We start from the raw sequence: 20,916 nt of genomic DNA on the forward strand, positions 1-20,916 counted from the left end.
TTTTTTTTTTTTTAGGGCCTTGGGTACAGCATATGGAGGTTCCCAGGCGGCTAGGGGTCAAATCGGAGCTGTAGCTTCTGGCCTACACCACAGCCATAGCAACGCCAGATCTGAGCCTGCAATCTACACCACAGCTCACAGCAACACTTGATCTTAACCCGCTGAGCAAGGCCAGGGATCGAACCCACATCCTCATGGATATTAGTCGGATTTGTTACCACTGAGCCACAATGGGAACTCCTGTTTGTTTTTAAAAATAGGAAGTATTGCTTGTTAATTATGTCCATTAGTAAAATAAATGTTTTATTTCAATTGGTTAAATCTTTTTTTCTCCCCAGCTGTCCCCACAGCATGTGGAAGCATTTGATCCCAGGCCAGGGATCAAATCCAAACTGGAGCAGCAAACTGTGCCACAGCTGAAGCAATTCCAGATCCCTAACCCACCTCACTGGGCTTGGGATCGATCCAGGTGGGACCTGTGCCGCCACAGAGACAAGTTGAATCATTAACCCATTGCGCCACAGTGGAAACTCCTTAAAATCTTAGCACAAGTGTACATGCAACTTTTGGGATATATGTGTACTTTAAGAAGTTATGTATTTTCACAGTGCCTGTCATGGCGTAGCAGAAACGAATCCAACCAGGAACCATGAGGTTGCAGGTTCGATTCCTGGCCTCGCTCAGTGGATTAAGGATCATCTGGCGTTGCCATGAGCTGTGGTATAGGTTGCAGGTATGGCTTGGATCCCCTGTAGCTGTGGCTATGGTATAGGCCAGCGGCTATAGTTCCCATTAGACCCCTAGCCTGGGAATCTCCATATGCTGCAGGTGTGGCCCTAAAAGAAAAAAAGACCAAAAGAAAATTTAATAAAAAACTATTATTAATACCATTTAGAAAATTACATATAGGAGTGCCTGTCAGTTGCTCAACAGAAACTAATCCAACTGGTATCCATGAGGACCAGTTTGATCCCTGGGTTTGATCCCTGGCCTTGCTCAGTGGGTTGGGGATGGGGCGTTGTGGTGAGCTGTGATGTAGGTCAGTGGCTGTAGCTCTGATTTGACCCCTAGCCTGGGAACCTGCATATGCTGTGGGTGTGGACCTAAAAAGACAAAAAGTTTTTACTATTAATTTAAAATTTTGTACAAATGTATCAACGCAGTATTTGGGATATGCTTACACTAAAAGTTTTATGTGTTTTCATATGTTAGAAGCAGCATTTATTATTGTTACCTAGTAAGTAATGAACACTCCTATTACTGAAGGACAGGTATTGTTTACTCATTAATGTCACTTAGTGACAGATTTCCCAGGGTGGCTCAGTGGGTTAGGAATCCAACGGTAGTGGTGCGTCTCTGTGGAGGTTTAGGTTTGATCCTTGGGCCCTCGAAGTGGGTTAAAGGATCGGGTGTTGTCACAGCTGTGGGGCAGCTGTTCAACCCCTGGCCCAGGAACATCCATATGATGGGAACGTGGCCAAAAAAGAAAAAAAAAATTATCTTTGCTTTTAAAAATAAGAAATTGCTTGTTAATTAAGAGCATTAGTAGGAGTTCCCGTCGTGACGCAGTGGTTAACGAATCCGACTAGGAACCATGAGGTTGCGGGTTCGGTCCCTGCCCTTACTCAGTGGGTTAACGATCCGGCGTTGCCGTGAGCTGTGGTGTAGGTTGCAGACGCAGCTCGGATCCCGCGTAGCTGTGGCTCTGGCGTAGGCCGGTGGCTACAGCTCCGATTCGACCCCTAGCCTGGGAACCTCCATATGCCGCGGGAGCGGCCCAAAGAAATAGCAAAAAGACCAAAAAAAAAAAAAAAAAAAAAAAAAGAGCATTAGTAAATAAATGTTTTATTTGAACTGGTAAAATTTTTTTTTTTTTCTGGTTGCCTCCACAGCATTTGGAGATTCCTGGGCCAGAGAGTGAATTGGAATTGGAACTGCAACCTGTGCCACAGCTGCAGCAAAACCAGATCCCTAACCCACTGCGCTGGGCCAGGGAATTGAACCGACACTGAACCAGTGCCTCCTAATAGACAAGCTTGATCATTAACCCACTGCCCTACGCAGGAGCTCCTTAATTGGTAAAATCTTTAGCACATTTGTACATGAAGCATTTAGGATATACGTATATTTTTTAAAGTACAGTATTTTCACACATTAGACATTATTTATTATTATTAATAAGTACTTCAATAAAGAACAAGTTTTTACTTTTTTTTTTTTGACAAACCCACAGAACATGGAAGTTCGCTGGCCAGGGATCAAATCTGAGCAGCAATGTGGCAACACCAGATCTTTAACCTACTGTGCAAGTTTTTACTATTATTATTTAGAAAATAATTTTATTATAATAATAAAAATTTCAGTATAAGCATATCCCATGCAATATTTAAGATATACTTTAAAAATTCAGATATTTTCATACCTTAGAAACATTAATTATTAACATTACCTAATCAGTAATAAGAAAAGTATTTTCTTACTGTACTTAATGAATATTTTTTTTCTTTTTCAGCCAAATCTGAGGCATATGGATGTTCCTTGGCCAGGGAACAAATTCAAGTCCCAAGTGTGACCTACGCCACAACTGTGGCACATCTAGGTCTTTAACCCAACTGTGACACAGTGGGAACTCCATAGTGAATGTTTTATTTATTTATTATCTTTTTAGGGCCACACCTGAGAGGCATATGGAGGTTCCCAGGCGAGGGGTCAAATCAGAGCTGAAGCTGCCAGCCTACACCACACCCACAGTAACCTGGGACCTGAGCACGTCTTTGACCTACACCACAGCTCATGGCAATGCCGGATTCTTAATCCACTGAGCAAGGCCAGGGATTGAACCTGTGCCCTCATGGATGCTAGTCAGGTTTGTTAACTGCTGAGCCACGACGGGAACTCCCATAGTGAATGTTGTAATAAAAAACAAGTATTATTGGAGTTCCCATCATGGCTCAGCAGAAGGGAATCTGACTAGTATCCATAAGGACACAGGTTCCATCCCTAGCCTCGCTCAGTGGGTTAAGGATCCAGCATTGCCATGAGCTGTGGTGTAGGCTGCAGATGCAGCTCAGATCCGCTATGGCTGTGACTGTAGCTATGGCTGGCAGCTACAGCTCCAATTCAGTCCCTAGGCTGGGAACCCCTAGGCTATGTGGGTGCAGCCCTAAAAAGAAAACAAAAAAGTATTATTATTTGGAAAATTACGTATTTTTTACTATTAATTTAAAATTTTGTACAAATGTATTCCATGCAGTATTTGGGATATACTTACTCAAAGTTTTATGCATTTGCATATGTTAGAAGCATTATTTATTATTAATGTCACCTAGTAAATATCAAACACTTATGTTAATGAAGAATAAGTTATTTACTTATAATACTAAATGAATAATATTTAAACAAAGAGCAAGTATTTATTATGGATATTATTTAGAAAATTCCTTGTATTTTTTACTAAATTAAAACTTTGTACAGGTATATCCGATGCAGTATTTGGAACATATTTATACTAAAAAAATTATTTTCATACCTTAGAAGCATTATTATTAATACTACCTAGTGAGTTAAACACTTATGTTAATGAAGGATAAAAATTGTTTACTCATTAATATTACTTAGTGAGGAGTTCCCAGTATGGATCAGTGGATTAAGAATCCAGCTGCCAGGGCTTGGGTCACTGTGGCGGTGTGGGTTTGATCCGTAGCCTGGCCCAGTGAGTTAAGGGATCCGGTGTTGCCACACCTGTGGCATAGTTCACAGCTATGGCCCAGATTGGACCCCTGACCCAGGAACATCCACATGACTCATGCAGCCAAAAAAGGAAAATAAGATTTGTTTCCTACTAAGAATAGGAAGTATTGCTTGTTAATTATGAGCATTAGTAAATCAATGTTTTCTTTTAATTGGGAAAATCTTTTTTTTTCAACTGCCCCCACAGCATATGAAACTTCCCAGGCCAGGGATTAGATCTAAACTGGAGCTGCAACCTGTGCCACAGCTGAAGCAATGCCAGATCCCTAACCCACCTCAGTGGGCTTGAGATCAAACCTGGCTAGAACCTGCGCCTCTATAGAAACAAGCTGGATCATTAACCCATTGTGCCACAGTGGGAACTCTGTAATTGGTAAAATATTAGCACAAGTGTACATGCAACATTTGGGATACATGTATACTTTAAAAAGTTACGTATTTTCATATGTTAGTAACATTATTTATTATCAGTATTAACTAATAAGTAATTTATTTTAATAACAAGTTTTTACCATTTTTTTTGCCCATGGCATATGAAAGTTCCTGGGCCAGAGATCACATCCCATCCCCAACTGTGACCTATGCCACAGCTGCAACAATTCCAGATTCTTAACCCACTGTGCCACAGTGAGAACGCCTTAGTGAATTTTTTTTTTTTTTTTTGGTCTTTTTGCCATTTCTAGGGCCGCTCCTGCAGCATATGGAGGTTCCCAGGCCAGGGGTCGAATCGGAGCTGTAGCTGCCGGCCTACGCCAGAGCCACAGCAACGCGGGATCCGAGCTGTGTCTGCAACCTACACCACAGCTCACAGCAACGCCGGATTGTTAACCCACTGAGCAAGGGCAGGGACCGAACCCGCAACCTCATGGTTCCTAGTCGGATTTGCTAACCACTGCACCACGACGGGAACTCCCTTAGTGAATATTTTAATAAGGAACAAGTATTAATATTACTTAGAAAATTACATATATTTTTACTATAAATTTAAAAATCTGCAGAAGTATATCTCATGCAGTATTTGGGATATACTAAAAGTTTTATGTGTTTTCATATGTTAGAACCATTATTTATTATGAATGTTACCTCGTGAGTAGTAAGCACTTATGTTAATGAAGTGTTGTTTACTCATTAATATTACTTAGGAGTTCCTGGTGTGACTCAGTGGATCATGAATCCAGCTGCCGTGGCTCATGTGGCTGTGGAGGTACAGGTTCCAGGCCAGGGCTGGCACAGTGAGTTAAAAGATCTGGCGTTGCCGCATCTGTGGCATAGTTTGCAGCTGTGGCTCAGATTCAACCACTGGCCCAGGAATATAATATGACATGAATGTGGCCAAAAAAGAAAAAAAAGTTTGTTTTTAAAAATAGTGTGTATTGCTTGTTAATTATGAGCATTATTAGTATATAAATGTTTTATTTGAATTGGTAAAATCTTTTTGTTTTTTCCTGACTTTCCCCACAGCATAAGAAAGTTTCCTGGCCAGGGATCAAATCCATGCTGGAGCTGCAACTTGTGCCACAGCTGGGGCAAAGCCAGATCCCTAACCCACTGCTCTGGGCCAGGGATTGGACCAGATTGAACCAGTGCCTCCTAAGAGACAAGCCTGATCATTAACCCACTGCCCAAGAGTGGGAACTCCTTAACTGGTAAAATCTTTAGCACAAGTGTACATGCAACGTTTGGGATATACGTATATTTTTTAAAGTTATGTATTTTCATACATTAGACATTTATTAGCATTAACTTATAAGTAATTTATTTGAAATAAAGAACAAGTGTTTACTTTTTTTTTTGGCTGCACCTCTAGCACATGCAAGTTCCTGGGCCAGGGATAGAATCTGGGCAGCAGTGTGGCAACACCAGATCCTTAACCTACTGTACCACAGTAGGAACTCCTTTTTACTATTGTTATTTAGAAAATAATTTAAAACATTTTTTTTGGTCTTTTTGTCTTTTAGGGCCACACCCGCAGCATATGGAGGTTCCTAGGCCAGGGATAGAATCGGAGTTCCTGCTGCTGGCCTACCCCACAGCCATATCAAGGTGGGATCTGAGCCATGTCTGCGACCTACACCACAGCTCACGGTAACACCAGATCCTTAACCCACTGAGTGAGGCCAGGAATTGAACCCACATCTTCATGGATCCTAGTCAGGTTTGTTACTGCTGAGCCAAGATGGGAACTCCAATAAATTTTTAATACTTATGATGAAAATTTTAATTAAAGTATAGCCCATGCAATATTTGGGCTATACTTTAAAAATTTATGGATTGTCACACCTTGGAAACATTATTATTATTGTTGTTACCTAATAAGTAATAAACGCTTATGTTATTAAAAATAAGTATTATTTATTTAAGAATTTTATTTAATGAATATTTTATTATTACTATTTTCTTTTTTTGGTCCAATTTGTGGCATATAGAAGTTTCTTAGCCAGGGAAGGGGCAATTCCAATCCCCCTAATTGTGACTTACACCACTGCTGTAGCAATGCCAGGTCCTTAACCCACTGTGCCACAGTGGGTACTCCTTAGTGATTTTTTTTTTTTTTTTTTTTTTTTTTTTTTTTGTCTTTTGCTATTTGTTGGGCTGTTCCCGCAGCATATGGAGGTTCCCAGGCTAGGGGTCTAATCGGAGCTGTTGACGCCAGCCTACACCAGAGCCACAGCAACGTGGGATCCGAGCCGCGTCTGCGACCTACACCACAGCTCACGGCAACGCCGGATCCTTAACCCACTGAGCAAGGGCAGGGACCGAACCCACAACCTCATGGTTCCTAGTCGGATTCGTTAACCACTGCGCCACGACGGGAACTCCCTTAGTGAATATTTTAATAAAAAACAAGGATTGACGTCTAGAAAATGCTGAGACTTGGAGTCAGTCTCTGGCCTTGGAAAATCCATATGCACCGAATGCAGCCAAAAAAAAATTACTTGGTCAATAAAATATGTTAATAAAAATATATTCATTATTAATATTTAGAAAATTCTATTTTTACTAATTTAAAATTCATTACAAGTATATACCATGCAGTATTGGGGATGTATTTATACTAAAACTTCTATGTATTTTCATATATGAGAAGCATTAATCTATGTTACCTAGTAATAAATGCTTATGTTAATGAATATTGTTTACCTATTAAAACTAAGTGAATAGTGAATATTTTAATAAAGAACAAGTGTTTATTATTAATAGTATTTACAAAATTCAATGTATTTTTGCTAAATTAAAATTTATTCCAAGTCTATCCTGTGCAGTATTTGGGATATATTTATACTGAAAACATCAAGCGCCTGGGGACCAGTGGGACCACCCATTGGAAGGAGGACAGTGCGGGTGGGCTTCCCTGGTTTACCAGGAGCCAAGCTGCCTTGCCTCCCAGTCTGCACCTGGGGCTGCTGCCCAGCTCCCCCACCCCCACCCCTCCGCCGCCACTGAAGGTGCGGGACCCACCTGTAGTCCTCCCGCGTGGCGATGAGGCTGGACACGTTGCGCAGGATGCCACCGCCGCTCTCGATGATGGCCAGTGAGTTGCTCTGGCACTTGTAGGTCAGTGTGCTCACCAGGAAGCCCAGGGCGCCGTCCACCTGGCAGATGGCAGCCTTGTTCTCTGTGCTGTGAGCCGAGAGGTTCCACAGGGCGCTGAGCACGCTTTTCAGGGTGGACTCCTGGATACGGGGCAGAGCGGGAGGGGTCAGTTGGGGGTGGGGGGCCCTCTCCATAGACGCCACCACATGCACCCCAGTGCTTCTTCAAATAAAAGCGAAAAGTAATGGAATCTGCTGTCACAGGATCTATGGGTTGGTTGGTTTGTTTGCCTTTTTTTTTTTAGGGCCGCACCTGCGGCATATGGGGGTTCCCAGGCTAGGGGTTGAATAGGAGCTACAGCTGCTGGCCTACACCACAGCCACAGCAAGCAGGATCGAAGCCATGTCTGCGACCTACACCACAGGTCACAGCAACGCCGGATCCTTAACCCACTGAGCAAGGCCAGGGATTGAACCACAACCTCATGGTTCCTAGTCAGATTCATTTCCACTGCGCCACAATGGGAACTCCTGCTATTGCAGGATCTTTGAGTTGCAGGGTCCAGGCCTAGACCACCTGCCAAGTGGTGGGCAGTCTGGCATTATTTCCTCCCAAGCTGCAGAACTCCCCGCCTGCTGCCAGTGCCTCTTGGCACTGTGGCTGGCACTCAGCAGGCTTCCCTGGCCCAGGCACACTCCCACAGCCCCTGCCCGGCTGGGTGCTCACCTTGGAGGCTCGAAGGACGCATTGCATCAGGGCGGTCATGCTGCCCACCTCCCTCAGCACCTTCTTGCTGTTGATGTCAGCCCTCCAAGACAGGTTGCGCAAGATGCTGGAAACGACCTGGGTGGGTGTGGCACAGGCAAGTGAGCCCAGGGCAGGCTCCCAGGGTGACCCTGTGCCCACCTGCAGAAACAGGGGGCCACCCACCACCCTGTGGAGCAGCCTGGGCCCTTCTGGGTACCTGGTGCAGCTCCTCGCTCTCAGATGCCAGCTGGGCCACGATGGCCTCCATGCAGCCCCGCCGGGCACACAGTGTGGCCTGTGGGTAACACGGGAGAGTCAGGCTGCAGCAGGCAGGGCAGGGAGCACTACCCAGCACCTACTCTGTGCTAGAGCTTGAGCCCCCAACCCCATCTTAACCAGCACACACAGGGGAAAGTAGTCACCCTATCAGTCCGAAGAGGCAACAGGTTCAGGGAGGCACAGACACCGGCTTCCGTTGCCAGAGGCCCCCACAATGGGAGGCAGCAGAGCAGCCAAGAGGCCACGGCCGGGGTGAGGGAGTCTGTAAATTAAGGACATCTGGTCCCACCTCCCAGTGCTGCTTGGAAGTGGGGATGATGCCGAGGAGCTTAGACTGGGGGATGCTCGCCTGCCCGCCTGCCCACCCAGGTACCTTGTTGGCGACATCCCCAAAGGTGAGGTTGGTGAGGGTCATGCCAGCATATCGGCGCAGGGCCAGGTTGAGAGGGTCCCGGGTCATCTTGTGCATCTCATAGTCGACCTGCAGTAACTCCGCCACAGCCTGCAGCCCACCTACGGGGACACAGAAGAGCTGAGGGCAGGGGGGCACCCCAAACCACCTCAGCCTCTGCCCACACAGGTCACTCTGCCTAGATGTCCTCCCCTCTGTCCCACCCCCAGATCTGCCCTCAAGTCCACTTTTGAAGCTGGACTCTGAGTACACCTCCAGGCAGCCTGCTGCCAAACTGGCCCAGTCCCCTGGGTGTCCTGCACCTCCATGTCCACTTCTTTTCTGCCCTCAGCCTCTAGTCACAATTCCTCTGGCTGCTGCACCTTTGTATGTGCTGTTCCCTCTGCCCAGAATGCTCTTGCTTGCTGTTTGCCCAGTTGCCTGGGTCCCCTTCTGCTCAAAATTCACTTCCTCAGGGAAGCCTCTCATCTCCCCAACCGAGAAACCACTAAAACCATTTGACAGTGAGCTGCTGAGGGCCTGGCCAGGTGACTGTGCCCCGCTGTGTCCCCAGGACAGATCTGGATGGCATGTACTCAGGAGCTACTGATGTTGGCTCCCATACACGATTCTTTAGGAAACCGAGCTTTCACTTAACAAAAAAAAGTAAAGGATGTTGCAATCCCACTTCTGGGCATCTATCTGAGGAAAAGTGTAATTCGAAAAGATCCATGCAACCCACTGCTCATAGCAGCACTATTTACAATAGCCAAGATATGGAAGCAGCCTACATGCCCATTGACAGATGAATGGATTAAGATGTGGTGTGGGAGTTCCAATCGTGGCGCAGTGGAAACAAATCCGACTACGAACCATGAGGTTTCGGGTTTGATCCCTGGCCTTGCTCAGTGGCTTAAGGATCCAGCATTGTCATGAGCTGTGTTGTAGGTCGCAGATGCGGCTCGGATCCTGCGTGGCTGTGGCTGTGGCTTAGGCCTGCAGCTGTAGCTCCGATTAGACCCCTAGCCTGAAAACTGCCACATGCCGCAGATGCAGCCCTAAAAAGCAAAAAAAAAAAAAAAAAAAAAAAAAAAAAGAAGAAGAAGAAGAAGAAGAAGATGTGTATAAACACAATAGACTACTTAGCCATTAAAAACAACCAAATAATGCCATTTGCAGCAACATGGATGCAACTAGGGATTCTCATAAGTGAAGTGAGACAAAGACAAATATCCTATGATATCACTTATTTGTGACATCTAAACAAATGATGCAAATGAACTTATTTACGGAACAGAAACAGGCTTAGACATAAAAAATTTACTTATGGTTACCAGACAGAATGGGGGGAAGGGATAAACTAAGAACTGGGGATTAACATGTACACACTACCATACATAAAATAGACAATCAATAAGGACCTTAACTTTTAATTTAAAAAGAAATCGCTTTGGGAAGGAAAAAAAGGAATGTAGGGGGAAATGATGAGCAAAAGAAGGGAAAGAACCTGCAGGAACCTGAACACAGGCCCTTCCCCCTCACTCAGGAAGGAGACTGTCCGGGGCAAAGGAAGCACTTCTTCTGATGGGCATGCCAGGGAGACCACTTTGGGGAAGGAAGTTAGCAACACAAACCTCCAAGCCTCCAAAGCAAACCTGTGCAACGAGTCACAGCAGCCAAAATGTGGGAATAACCTGAGTGTCCCTCAGTAGACACGCTGTGTCCTCCACACACAGAGCATCACTCGGCCACGAAAATGAGAGAGGCCCTGACACTCACTGCCACGTGAACAGACCTGAAGACCATGATGCTCAGTGAGAGAAGCAGACACAGAAGGACACACAGTGTGGGATTTCACGGATGGGAAACGTCCAGAACAGACACATCCACAGAGACAGAGAGTGGGTTCCTGGTGGTGGTAGGGGGAATGGAGAGTGAATGGGTTTTCTTTTTTGGTTTTTTTGGCCATGCCCATGGCCTGTGTCAGGGATTGAATCCATGCCACAGCAAGAACTGGAGCCACAGCAGTGACAATGCTGGATCCTTAGCTTGCTGAACCACCAGGGACCTCCAGAAGTGAAATTTTAATGGGGACAGTTTAGGAACATGAAAAAGTTCTGGAGATGATGGTAGGGATGGTTGCAAAACTGTGTGAATGTGCTTAATGCCACTGAGCTGTGCACTTAAAAATGGCTGATGGTAAATTTTTTTTTCTTTTTAGGGTTGCACCCATGGCATATGGAGGTTCCCAGGCAAGGGGTCGAATCTGAGCTGTAGCTGCTGACCATAGCCACAGCAACACAGGATCAGAGCCATGTGTAGACGCCAGCCTATACCACAGCCACAGCAATGCCAGATCCGAGCCGTGTCTGTGACCTACACCACAGGTCACAGCAACACCGGATCTTTAACCCACCGAGCGAGGCCAGGGATTGAACCTGCAACCTCTTGGTTCCTAGTCAGATTCGTTTCCACTGCACCACAACGGTAAGTCCGGTTGATGGTAAATTTTATGTTATGTGTATTTTACCACCATTTAAAAAAAAATGTTTAAATACATAGAAGTTGGACTGGGGGAGAGTTCCCTGGTGGCCTAGCAGGTTAAGGATCTGACATGGTCACTGCCATGTCAAGGGTTTGATCTCTGGCTGGGAAACTTCTGGCATGGCCAAAACATAAAACAAAAACAAACAAAAAAAAAGGATTTGGGGGGAGTGTTTGTTAACCTGGAAACTCCACCTCCCAGAACCCACACAAAGGAACAAAATAAAGAGAGCCGTGGGCGGGGCATTTTCACTGGAACTAAGGGTTGGCTTGCCTTGGTGTCCTGGTGGACACAAATGGCATGCAAGCATTTTGGTTTCAGGACCCTCAAACATTCTGAACATTTTTGAGGACCCCAAAGAGTTTTCATTCACCCAAGTTACAGCTCTCATTAAAGCAGAGACTTTTTTTTTTTTTTTTTTTTTTTTTTTTTTGCTTTTTAGGGCCAAATCTGTGGCATATGGAAGTTCCCAGGCTAGGGGTCAAATCGGAGGAGCTGCAGCTGCCAGCCACAGCCACAGCCATACAGGATGAGAGCTGCATCAGCAACCTACACCATACCACAGCTCACGGCAATCCCGGATCCTTAACCCACTGATCGAAGCCAGGGATTGAACCGGCATCCTCATGGATACTAGTTGGATTCGTTTCTGCTGCACCGCAATGGGAACTCCAAAGCAGGAACTTTTTAACACCAGGATTTCTAACACCACTTTTTAGCCCAGTCATCCTCAGGGTAGGAGTGCCTAGGAAACTCCAGTGAACACACATGCACACCAGAGTGAAAAAAGCAAATCACCCCTTTGTGGAATTATCAACAAAATAGCGACCTTGCAGACCTCTTCGAAGGATGGTGGTAGCCCCCAGGGGTCCCTGGACCACACTTTGAGAACCACTGTTTTATCACATGAAAGCGACACGCATTTATAGGACCAGTATTTCTCAGAAGACTTTTAAGGAAATGAGGAAACATACAACTCTCCTTTCCTGGCCTGGTCAGCCGGAGGAGGCATAGCCTGAAGCATTCCTATCTTTTGCTTATCTGGAGGGAAAATGGCGCATTCCACACACACTGTTTCCTCTACCGTTCCATCAGTTCATCCAGAACTTAAGCCTTTGCCTAATATGTCACTGCACTTAACCAGCCCCCTACCATTGGACCCTTAGGCTGTTTCCAGATTTGGGTTTTGTTTGGGTTTCTTGTTTTTCTGCATCCAGCCAGAGGTTCAATTCCCAGCTGGGGAAGGAAAAGCTCAAGAGGTGTGCCTTCTGCTAGCGTCTGCCCCTCCAGGCTGTGCCTGTGGACCCCAGACCACTAGAGAGCCTGCAGAATCTTTGAGGGCTGGGCCATCTGCCAAGTGAGAAATAGTGCTTCATTTTGTAACAATTAGAGTAAAATGGAGCATAGAGATGTGATTTTTTGGCCATTGGCATCTCCTTTTCCCAATTTTCCATTACTTTTATGTGGAAAAAGAGACATTGCAGTGCTCCCAAACCTAAAACTTCACAGGGTGGCCCTGCCACAGCCACCCCCCATAGCTCACCTTTGCTCCTGGTTTCCTGGCCTCTCCCCTGTTCTTTGAGCCCCAGGACCACAAGGGCTGAGATCCTGCCCTGGGCCCAGTGAGGCTCAGTGAAGCCTGGGGCCAGGTGGCACGGGTGGCTACAGCTCATGGAAGCAGCAAGGGGCACTCACCCAGCTCGTTCATGGCGCGGCGGTATTCCTCGTCGAAGGACAGCTTCATCACGGCGCAGGTGGCCTGGCAGATCTGCGGCTCAATGGGGACTGGAGCTGTGGGTGAAGAGACTGCGTGAGAACTCTCTGACTCCAGGAAATGTCATCTGGGGCGTCCCTGCCCCACCTTGTGATCTCCACCCTGCAGGTCTGGGAAGACGATCCCTACAGAGCTTTTTCTTTTACTTACTTTCTTTCTCTCTTTCTTTTTTTTTTTTTTTTTTTTGTGCTGCACCCACCACATATGGAAGTTTGTAGGCTAGGGATTGGATCTAAGCCGTAGCTGCAATCCACACTACAGCTATGTCAATGTCGGATCCTTTAACCCACTGTACTGGACCAGAAGTGGAACCTGGGTCTCCACAGTGACAGGGGCAGCTGCAGTCAGATTCTTAACCCACTGAGTCACAGGAACTCCTACCCCCAGAGCTTTTTAAACTGCTGCATGCTGGGCATGTGTATATGGGTAAATGCTCCCAGGGCAGTGGGCCTCTGTAAAGGAAGGCAGTGCCAGCCTCACCCAGCCTGGTGCTCAGAATCTATTAACTTTGCAACCAGTTGCAAAAACTAGGACTCTCAAACTGCACCCATTGCCTACAATCCACACATATATTCAGTGACTGTTTCTTTTTTACTTTTTTTTTTTTTTTGGTCTCACCCTCAGTTTGCAGAAGTTCTGGGGCCAGGGATTGAACCTGTGCCACAGCAGTAACCAGGGTCACAGCAATGACAATGCCAGATCCTTAACCCGCTGAGTCACTGGGGAATTCCCAGCGACCATTTCTTGAGCACCTGCCAGCTTTTACTGCTAACCATGCTGTCCCCGCCACCACCCAGCCTCCCAGGAAGCCCAGGCAGTGGGCCCACTGCACGGAGACTGTGCACTCACCACCGCCGGCGCCGGCTCCCTCTGGCCCGCTGTTGCGGGTCTGCAGCCAGTCCCAGCAGGTCTCACAATAGGCGCGGATCTGCTCAAGCACATGCAGGACGCGCATCTCCTTGCGCGCCAGACCCTGGTCCGGCTGGGAGAAGACGATGTTGTGCAGCGCTGCGTTGGCGCGCATGCGCGCGTCCTTGGCTCCTGGAGCCCCTGGGGCTCCGTTACGACCCCCAACCCCCGCCTCAGTGCCATGCAGGATCTGCAGTAGCAGCGGCAGGCAGCCGGAGCGGCGCATGGCCACGCAGCTCTCAGGTGAGCTGGACATAGCCAGCAGCGTCCGTGCCGTGTCCTCCTGGTCACGCGTCGCCAACATGGACAGCAGCCAGAAGACCACCTCCACCTTTGAGGGGCAGGGGATGTCAGGGCTCACCTTATCCAGCCAGCCCACCCATAAACCCGAGCCAGGGGCTGCCCCCTATGCCGCTGATGACTCCCCCTAAATAGATGGGAGTCCCATGTCCTCGGCCTGCGAGAATATCCTGCTCTCCCACCCCTCTCCCCATGCATCCTCCCTGGAACAACGCAGCACTGCAGAGATGCCCCCAGCGCATGAGGGCCAAATTCCCACCCCATCGACCTCACCCAGTGCTCTTAGGGCTGGCCCCAACATCTAAGTCTAGAGTGCCCTCCAAGTACACAAAACAGGTATCCACACCCACCTCCCCCAGGCTCCAGTCCACAACTTAGCCTCACCATGCGCTCCAGCTCAGGGTCACCCTCACACACCTGAGCTCGCTTCAGGCAGGCCTGGGAGGTAGGGGCCTTTCAATGTGGCCGCCACTTCCGCACCCTGCCTCTCTGCATCCCCCCACCTCGACTCCCTTCACCTTGCTATTGCCAGGTTGAGGGGCACCATCCTCAGGATGAGTGGGGACCTCAGTCTCAGGGTCCTCGTCCATTGGCACTGACTTCACTGCCAGCAAGGCCTGTGGGGAGAACGCAAGGCCCGGAGGTTTGGCTCAGGGACCTCCCAAAAAGCAACAAAGCAACAAAGCTGCTGAAGCCAGCTGCACGCCCATGACGATGTGGTGGGGGCTACAGATTCCTGCACCCTGCGCAAGGCCCTGGGGGTCCCCTTGCTGTCTGAGTCTGTCACCACCTGGTAGGGCCCTGGCGTCGCACCCTTCTCATACCTGGGGCTCGGTCTGCTGCACCCGGTCCTGCGCGGACAGTAGTTCCTTGTCGATCTGCTCCAGGCGGGAGGCACGGATCTGCGCAGGATAAATTCATGCTGCAGGCCCCCAACCCTGGCTCTGCCCACGCCCCCAAAGTGGCCGTGTCCCAGCCCAAACTCTGCCCGGTGCTGATTCTGCCCAGTTCTACGTAGGGTCCCGCCTATTGCCCAAACTCCACCCTTGGCTCTGACCCCGCCCCCTCCTTCGAAAGGTCCCTCTATACCCTACTCAGTTATCTGAGTGCACCCACTTACTGGCCCCACCCGAGGTCCAATCCTTAACCTCCGGCTCCGCCCACTACTTAGACTCCAGAGCCACACTTCCAGAGCCGTCTTTCTGCTTTGGTCTCGCCATTTGACCGTCAAAGCCCGAGTCTTATGAAACTCAGTTTCTCGCACTGTCCTCTCTGCCCTAAGCCCCTCTGGCTCCTCTCAACCAGCTCTAGCTCTGGCTTCGCGTCCCGCGCCGGACCTCACCCGCAAGAGTCTCCGCCCTCCGCTTCGCCCGCAGGCATATAACCCAGACCATTTAAGATATCTGCGCTGATTGGCCCACCGTGCGTGGCCACGCCCCCAAAGCCCTGCCCCGCCGCACCTGTGCCCGCTGCACCATCTCGTCCGAGGTGCCGAAGCGCTCCTCCATCAGCGAGCGAATGTGCTGGGCCTCGAACTCTAGCTGCTGCCGAATCAGATCCATCTGCATCGAGAACTGCTGGGAGGGGAGGGCGAGCGGCAGTGAGGGGGGCCCCCGGGTGGGGGGCAGGAGCTCGCTTCCGCTCCCCTCGCCATGGGCTGGACTGAGCGGGGTACTCCCGTGTACTCACCGTTTCCACGTGTGGGAGCTCGTCCAGACGCTTGGACAGGCCCTGAAGCTGCGAGTAATACCAGAGCTTCTCCTTCTCTTCCTTCTCAATCTCATTCAACAGGAAACACCTGGGGGAGGGCAGGTCAGTGGGCACAGGCTCAAAGCGGAGCTGTGGCATATGTGTGTTTACTCTGATTTTCCTAATCATTTGTGGCCTGCTTGCTGTGTGCCAAGTTTAATAAGCAAAGTGGCAAAGTCTTGCCAGTGGCACTCACGGCGCTGGGGATGGGGTGCAGAAATTAACTGCAGGTAGAGGAGGTAACTCCTTTGTAAATTCTGGTCCTCAGAAAAAGAGCCTCTGGGGAGGCTGTTCTAACTCTAAACCGCTCCAACACTGGCTAATCCCACTCTAGCCTACCCAGGGCAAACTTCAGGCTCTGACCAACACAGGTGCAATGGAGTTTCCTTCTTCATACCCTGTGGAGAGACACCGCTATTCCCATTTTACAGAGCAGAAGTCTGAGGCTGGGGGTGGGGGGCTAGGGTTCTTACTTGAGCTCAGACAGCAAAGCATGAATTCAAGTCCAGCCAGCTCTGGATATGACCCCACACAACCCACACAAACTGAGCTAGGTAGGCACCACGACCCTGCCTCCTCCTACTGGCCTCAGGCCCAGGTTTCTTGGGCTACTGCCCTTTCTCCACAAAGGCTGCCTTGAGTCCCTCTGGCTCCAGGCCTCACTATGAACCCTGGCATTGGAGACTGCCCTGTCCCTGGCAACGCCTGTATGTCCGGGACCCCTGGGGACATCTCCCAGGAGACTATCCCTTTGCCAGGAACGCCCCCCTCCTCTTGGTCCTCCAGTTGAAGTCAGTTGTGGAGAAAGGGGGCTGAGGCACCCAAAGCAGTGGGGTGCCGGCAGGGGCTTGCAAGGTGGGGGAGGGCACATGTGGAACCGCTATGGGTAGAGCTCCGTGACAGTTGCCCGTGGTAAGGTGCCCTGCCATCTTACCGTTCCCGGTCTAGTTCCTCCAGCAGCCGGATGGTAGCCCGGCTCAACTCCCCAAAGTTGTCCTTGGAGGGCCCGGAGCTGTGTACCGGACTTCCGTCAGGGGTCCGGGCAGCAGGCTCAGGGGCCAGAGCCGGGGGCTGGAACTTGAGGTTGTACAGGCTGGTGATGTCCATCTGCAGGGCTGGATGGGCACAGAGGGGGAGGCCAAGTCAGTGCTGCTCCCTGCCTCTGCTCTGCACAGCTCCCTCTGTGCTGCCCCAGTGTGCAGAGGGGACCCCAGGCCGACCCCTCACCTTTCAGCTGCTCCAGCACTTCCGTCTGCCCCGAGGACACCAGCGCTCGGGCCTCCTGCTCCAGCTTGCCCTGTAAGTGCTTCAGGACCTCCTGAAGGTGGAGGCAGCAAAAAGAGCGTCCAGCATTGCCCACTGCCCTGGCTGCCCTTGGTCCATACCCCCCTGCCCCGGGAGATGTCCCAGTCCTGCCTGCCCACCCCTGGGTCCAGGGCCCTGGTGTTGGTCCCTGAGACCCCGGCCTGCATCTTGCACCCAGCCTGCCCCCACACCTTCATGCCTGACGTCTCATTCTCCAGCTTGGATAGGTGGCTTGAGTTATCACGAAGCTCCTGCCTCAGGTGACTGTTCTCGGCCTTCAAGGCCTCCACCTGCCGCACCAGCTGCTCGTAGGGTGCCATAGAGCTTGTCATCTTCAGCTCTTGCAGTGCCTGGGCCACGGGAAGGAGGGATTCAAGGGGCTGGTGGCAGGGCCACGGCCCCTGACCTAAGCCACAGCCCCCCCACCCTAGCCATAGGGTGGGTCTTAGGCAGGAGGAGCTGGTGTGGACAGCTGCAGGCAGGATGGTGCTGGCCCAGGGAAGCTGGGGGACAGATGTCTGGCAGATGGAGTGACAGACATAGGTAGGGACAACAGGAGACAGAGGGACAGAGCGACAGAGAAGTATTCAGACAGATAGCCAAACTGACCAACAGACAAGATACAGATCAAAAAAAAAAAAAAAAAAAAGATACAGATCGACATGGGGCCTCCCTGCAGGGGCTCCTGGACACACAGACTAACAGCTGGCTGGACAGATGGACAGCCTGACATTTTAAACTAGCATGCGGACTGGCCAGCCCCATGCCACCAGGCTCAGACACACTCACAGCCAAGAGACAGACAGATGGATGGACAGCCAAGTCCCTCTCTGAATGAGCACAGCTGCCCAGAGGCTGGGTGGACAGACTGCCATGCCATGAAGGTTCTAAGAGAGTGACAGACAGGCGGTGGAAACCTGAAGCTGGATAGATGGACCTAATCCCACCACAATCACAATCTGGACACCATGCTGCCCTCTCTCATCAGTGGTTCGGTCCAGAGTAGCTACCTGCTGGGCCTGGACCCCTCCGGTTAGCCCCCTGCTTGCCCCTGCAGCCCTCCGCCCATGTCTCATTCCCTGGGGCAGCTCCACCACTGCTGCCGGCTTCTTTGTGTGTCTGGCTGTCCTTTCTCACTCTGGCCCAGCCTCCTCCCTCTGTCCAGCTGGCCAGTGCCTCCTCCCTTAGCTTGGCCCTCCCAACTGAGCAGTCCCACCACTGGCCCCCCTTCCCTCTTTGTTCCCTTCCCATCAGTCCTCACCCCCTCCCTCCGCCTTTGTCTGAGATGCACCAATGGCAGCCCATCCTTTCCATACCTCCTCCCTGGGAGTCCCCTCCTCCTGCCCGCCTGAACTCCCTCCCCAAATCGGTCAGCTGTCCCCTGCCCACAGGGGGGCACCTGGCCCTTCTCTGCCTCCACCACCTGGCTGCACTCATTCATTCATCTGCTCACTCATTCCCCTCCCCTCTAAGAACCCCCCACCCTCCCTCAGGTCCCCAAGGACACAGCTGAATCTGGAGTGGGGGAGGAGCTTGGCCCCATATAGGCATGGAGTCAGACCATTCTAGCCACTCAGAGGCTCTACTGCACATCTGCCCCCATCATTGGATCCTTGTCACAATCCTGAGCCTCAGGGACCACCATCAGACTGTTCCCAGAGTGAGAAGCTGAGGCTGAGCGGATGCCCAAGGCATGTTGGAACGTGGACACTGCCCTGGAAGTGCTCAGTATCCAGGCAGTGCTGGAGGCATAGAAGCCCCACCCCCTCTGCAGGCTTCTGTTTGCACATCTGAGGAACGGAAGAACTTCATGGGCTGTCTTGTGGGCTGATGAGAGGGCCAGGCGGGGTGGTGGTCATGGAGCAAACTGCAAGCCACAGGCAGACAGGACAGCCCACGGGAGATAGCACTTCAGGTGTGGGAGGCCAGCCACCTGAGGACTACAGCCTTCTCTCCCTGCCTCGATACCACCCTCCTCTGGGCTCAGGCAGGGGTCCCAGCTGGGGATCAGGGCTGACTAGGGTTTCAGCAAGATCCTAGGTCAAACTGGGAGTCCTCTGTCCTGGCTGAAGACACCACCACCACCACGCCATGGTCAGCCAGGGGTGAGCATTAATCCAGTGCATACCCCTCCCACTCCCCAAACCCAGATCTCCCCTAGGGGCCTCTCCTGGGGCTGCCCTCATGGGGTTTCTCTGGAATGGCCCAAGGCTGAGCCTCGGATCCTCACTACTCCCACACCCAGCAGTCACTCCAGTGTCCCCATGAGAATGAACTTGGTAGCAGGGGTCCCTCCCAGACTCCCTCTCATTCCAACCTGAGTCCCCAACCCCACACTCCCCAACTGACCCTCCTGGGGAAGCCTCCTCGCCAGCCACTTCCATGGTACACTTATTAACATCCAGAGGACACTTGGAATGTCACAGTTGGATTCAACCTCTCCCCTACGTCAATGCTTCCATGAAACCCCAGTGCCCTCAGCATAAGATATGAATCCTCCACATACACCCTGCATCACTGCCACCGGTGGCTCTCTTTCCCCCAGGCCTTTGCACGTGCAGTTCTGCCTGGAGCCTTTCCTGACTCCTGTCATCCCTCACAGTGAAGCCTCCTTCCAGAAGCCCTCCTGCCTGCCCCTCACTCTTAGGCTGCCTTGGGAGACTGCGTCGGAGATCTATGTCATCAATAGGAAAGCAGCCATAGCTGGGAGAGGGGTGTCTGAATGAGGAGTGAGAAGCCGCATTTCCTCTAATTTGACTGACACTCAGGTGCAGCACCATCCCCCAAGGCACACAGCAGGCCTACCCACAGACTCTGGGAGGCCTGGGTGTGGAAACCTGTGAGTGGGTATTTGCATGGGACCAGCTGCTGCAACGCAGACGCCCACCTCCCTGGGACAGTTTCTCCTCTGGCTCCACCCTGAAAAAGGAAGGCTCCAGATTGTCTGCTGACAGGCGAGGCAGAGAGAAGGATGGAGACTCCTGGCAGAGGCTAAGGCCGTCACCCCCTGCCCTCCACCCAGGGAAAGCGCCCATTGCTTACTTTATCTCACCAGGGCTGGGCAGGCTGGGGCACCTAGGGCCTGGGTCGTCCTCTCCCTCCGCACAGCTCCGCCGGCCCTTCCTGAGCTCTTGGGCTGGGGCGGGCGCAGGGCGCGTGCTCTGAGGTTTTGGCGGCGCAGGGAGGGGGCTCCGGGGCGGACAAAGCCCGGTCCGGGCCTCGCCAGGCGGCGCCGCCGCTCCAGGCGCTGGGCGAGACCACCACTAGCGGGGGAGGATGCGGGATGCGGGATGCAGGCACGGCGGCCAATGGAGGCGCGGGAAGATGGGCTGGTGCCATGGCAACAGCCAATGGTGGCCCGGGGCGGGGACTGCCAGCGGCCGCGGGGCGTTGGGCGTCCGCGCGAGTTCAGGGGGGTGTGCGTGTGCGTAGGGGGGGGGAGGAATGAACCCCCTTAAGGGAAGGGGAGTCCCATGGATCACGACCTCGTGTCCTCCACTCCATTTCAGGGTGAAATGGCCTTTTAGAACCTCCCTTGGCTGGATCTGCAGAAATTGAGAGTAAACCACCCAGCCTTGGATGTTACATCAGAATCTTAAGGTGGAGGGAGGGAAGCTCCAGCGGCAGGGCAGG

The 20,916-nt window shown here is 51.0% G+C and overlaps 1 protein-coding gene and 1 long non-coding RNA gene across 2 annotated transcripts in view; one reads left to right on the forward strand and one right to left on the reverse strand.

The window, feature by feature from the left end:
- The window catches only part of APC2 (APC2, WNT signaling pathway regulator), a gene marked incomplete in the record, with an annotated part of 28,878 nt that extends 8,359 nt beyond the window's left edge, over positions 1-20,519 (reverse strand). The window contains 14 exon segments of the mRNA NM_001206431.1: positions 7,210-7,424; positions 8,011-8,127; positions 8,249-8,326; positions 8,684-8,823; positions 12,942-13,037; positions 13,870-14,260; positions 14,748-14,846; positions 15,054-15,131; positions 15,690-15,806; positions 15,919-16,027; positions 16,913-17,093; positions 17,206-17,296; positions 17,475-17,632; positions 20,341-20,519. Coding sequence (NP_001193360.1) covers positions 7,210-7,424; positions 8,011-8,127; positions 8,249-8,326; positions 8,684-8,823; positions 12,942-13,037; positions 13,870-14,260; positions 14,748-14,846; positions 15,054-15,131; positions 15,690-15,806; positions 15,919-16,027; positions 16,913-17,093; positions 17,206-17,296; positions 17,475-17,615 — 1,853 coding nt within the window.
- Positions 500-5,258, forward strand: LOC110259375. Its single transcript, XR_002341706.1, has 3 exons — positions 500-733; positions 1,893-2,078; positions 5,212-5,258. It is a non-coding gene; the product is annotated as an uncharacterized LOC110259375 (long non-coding RNA).

This window comes from Sus scrofa, chromosome 2 (genome assembly GCF_000003025.6).
Source record: "Sus scrofa isolate TJ Tabasco breed Duroc chromosome 2, Sscrofa11.1, whole genome shotgun sequence".
Taxonomy (NCBI): Eukaryota; Metazoa; Chordata; class Mammalia; order Artiodactyla; family Suidae; genus Sus; species Sus scrofa.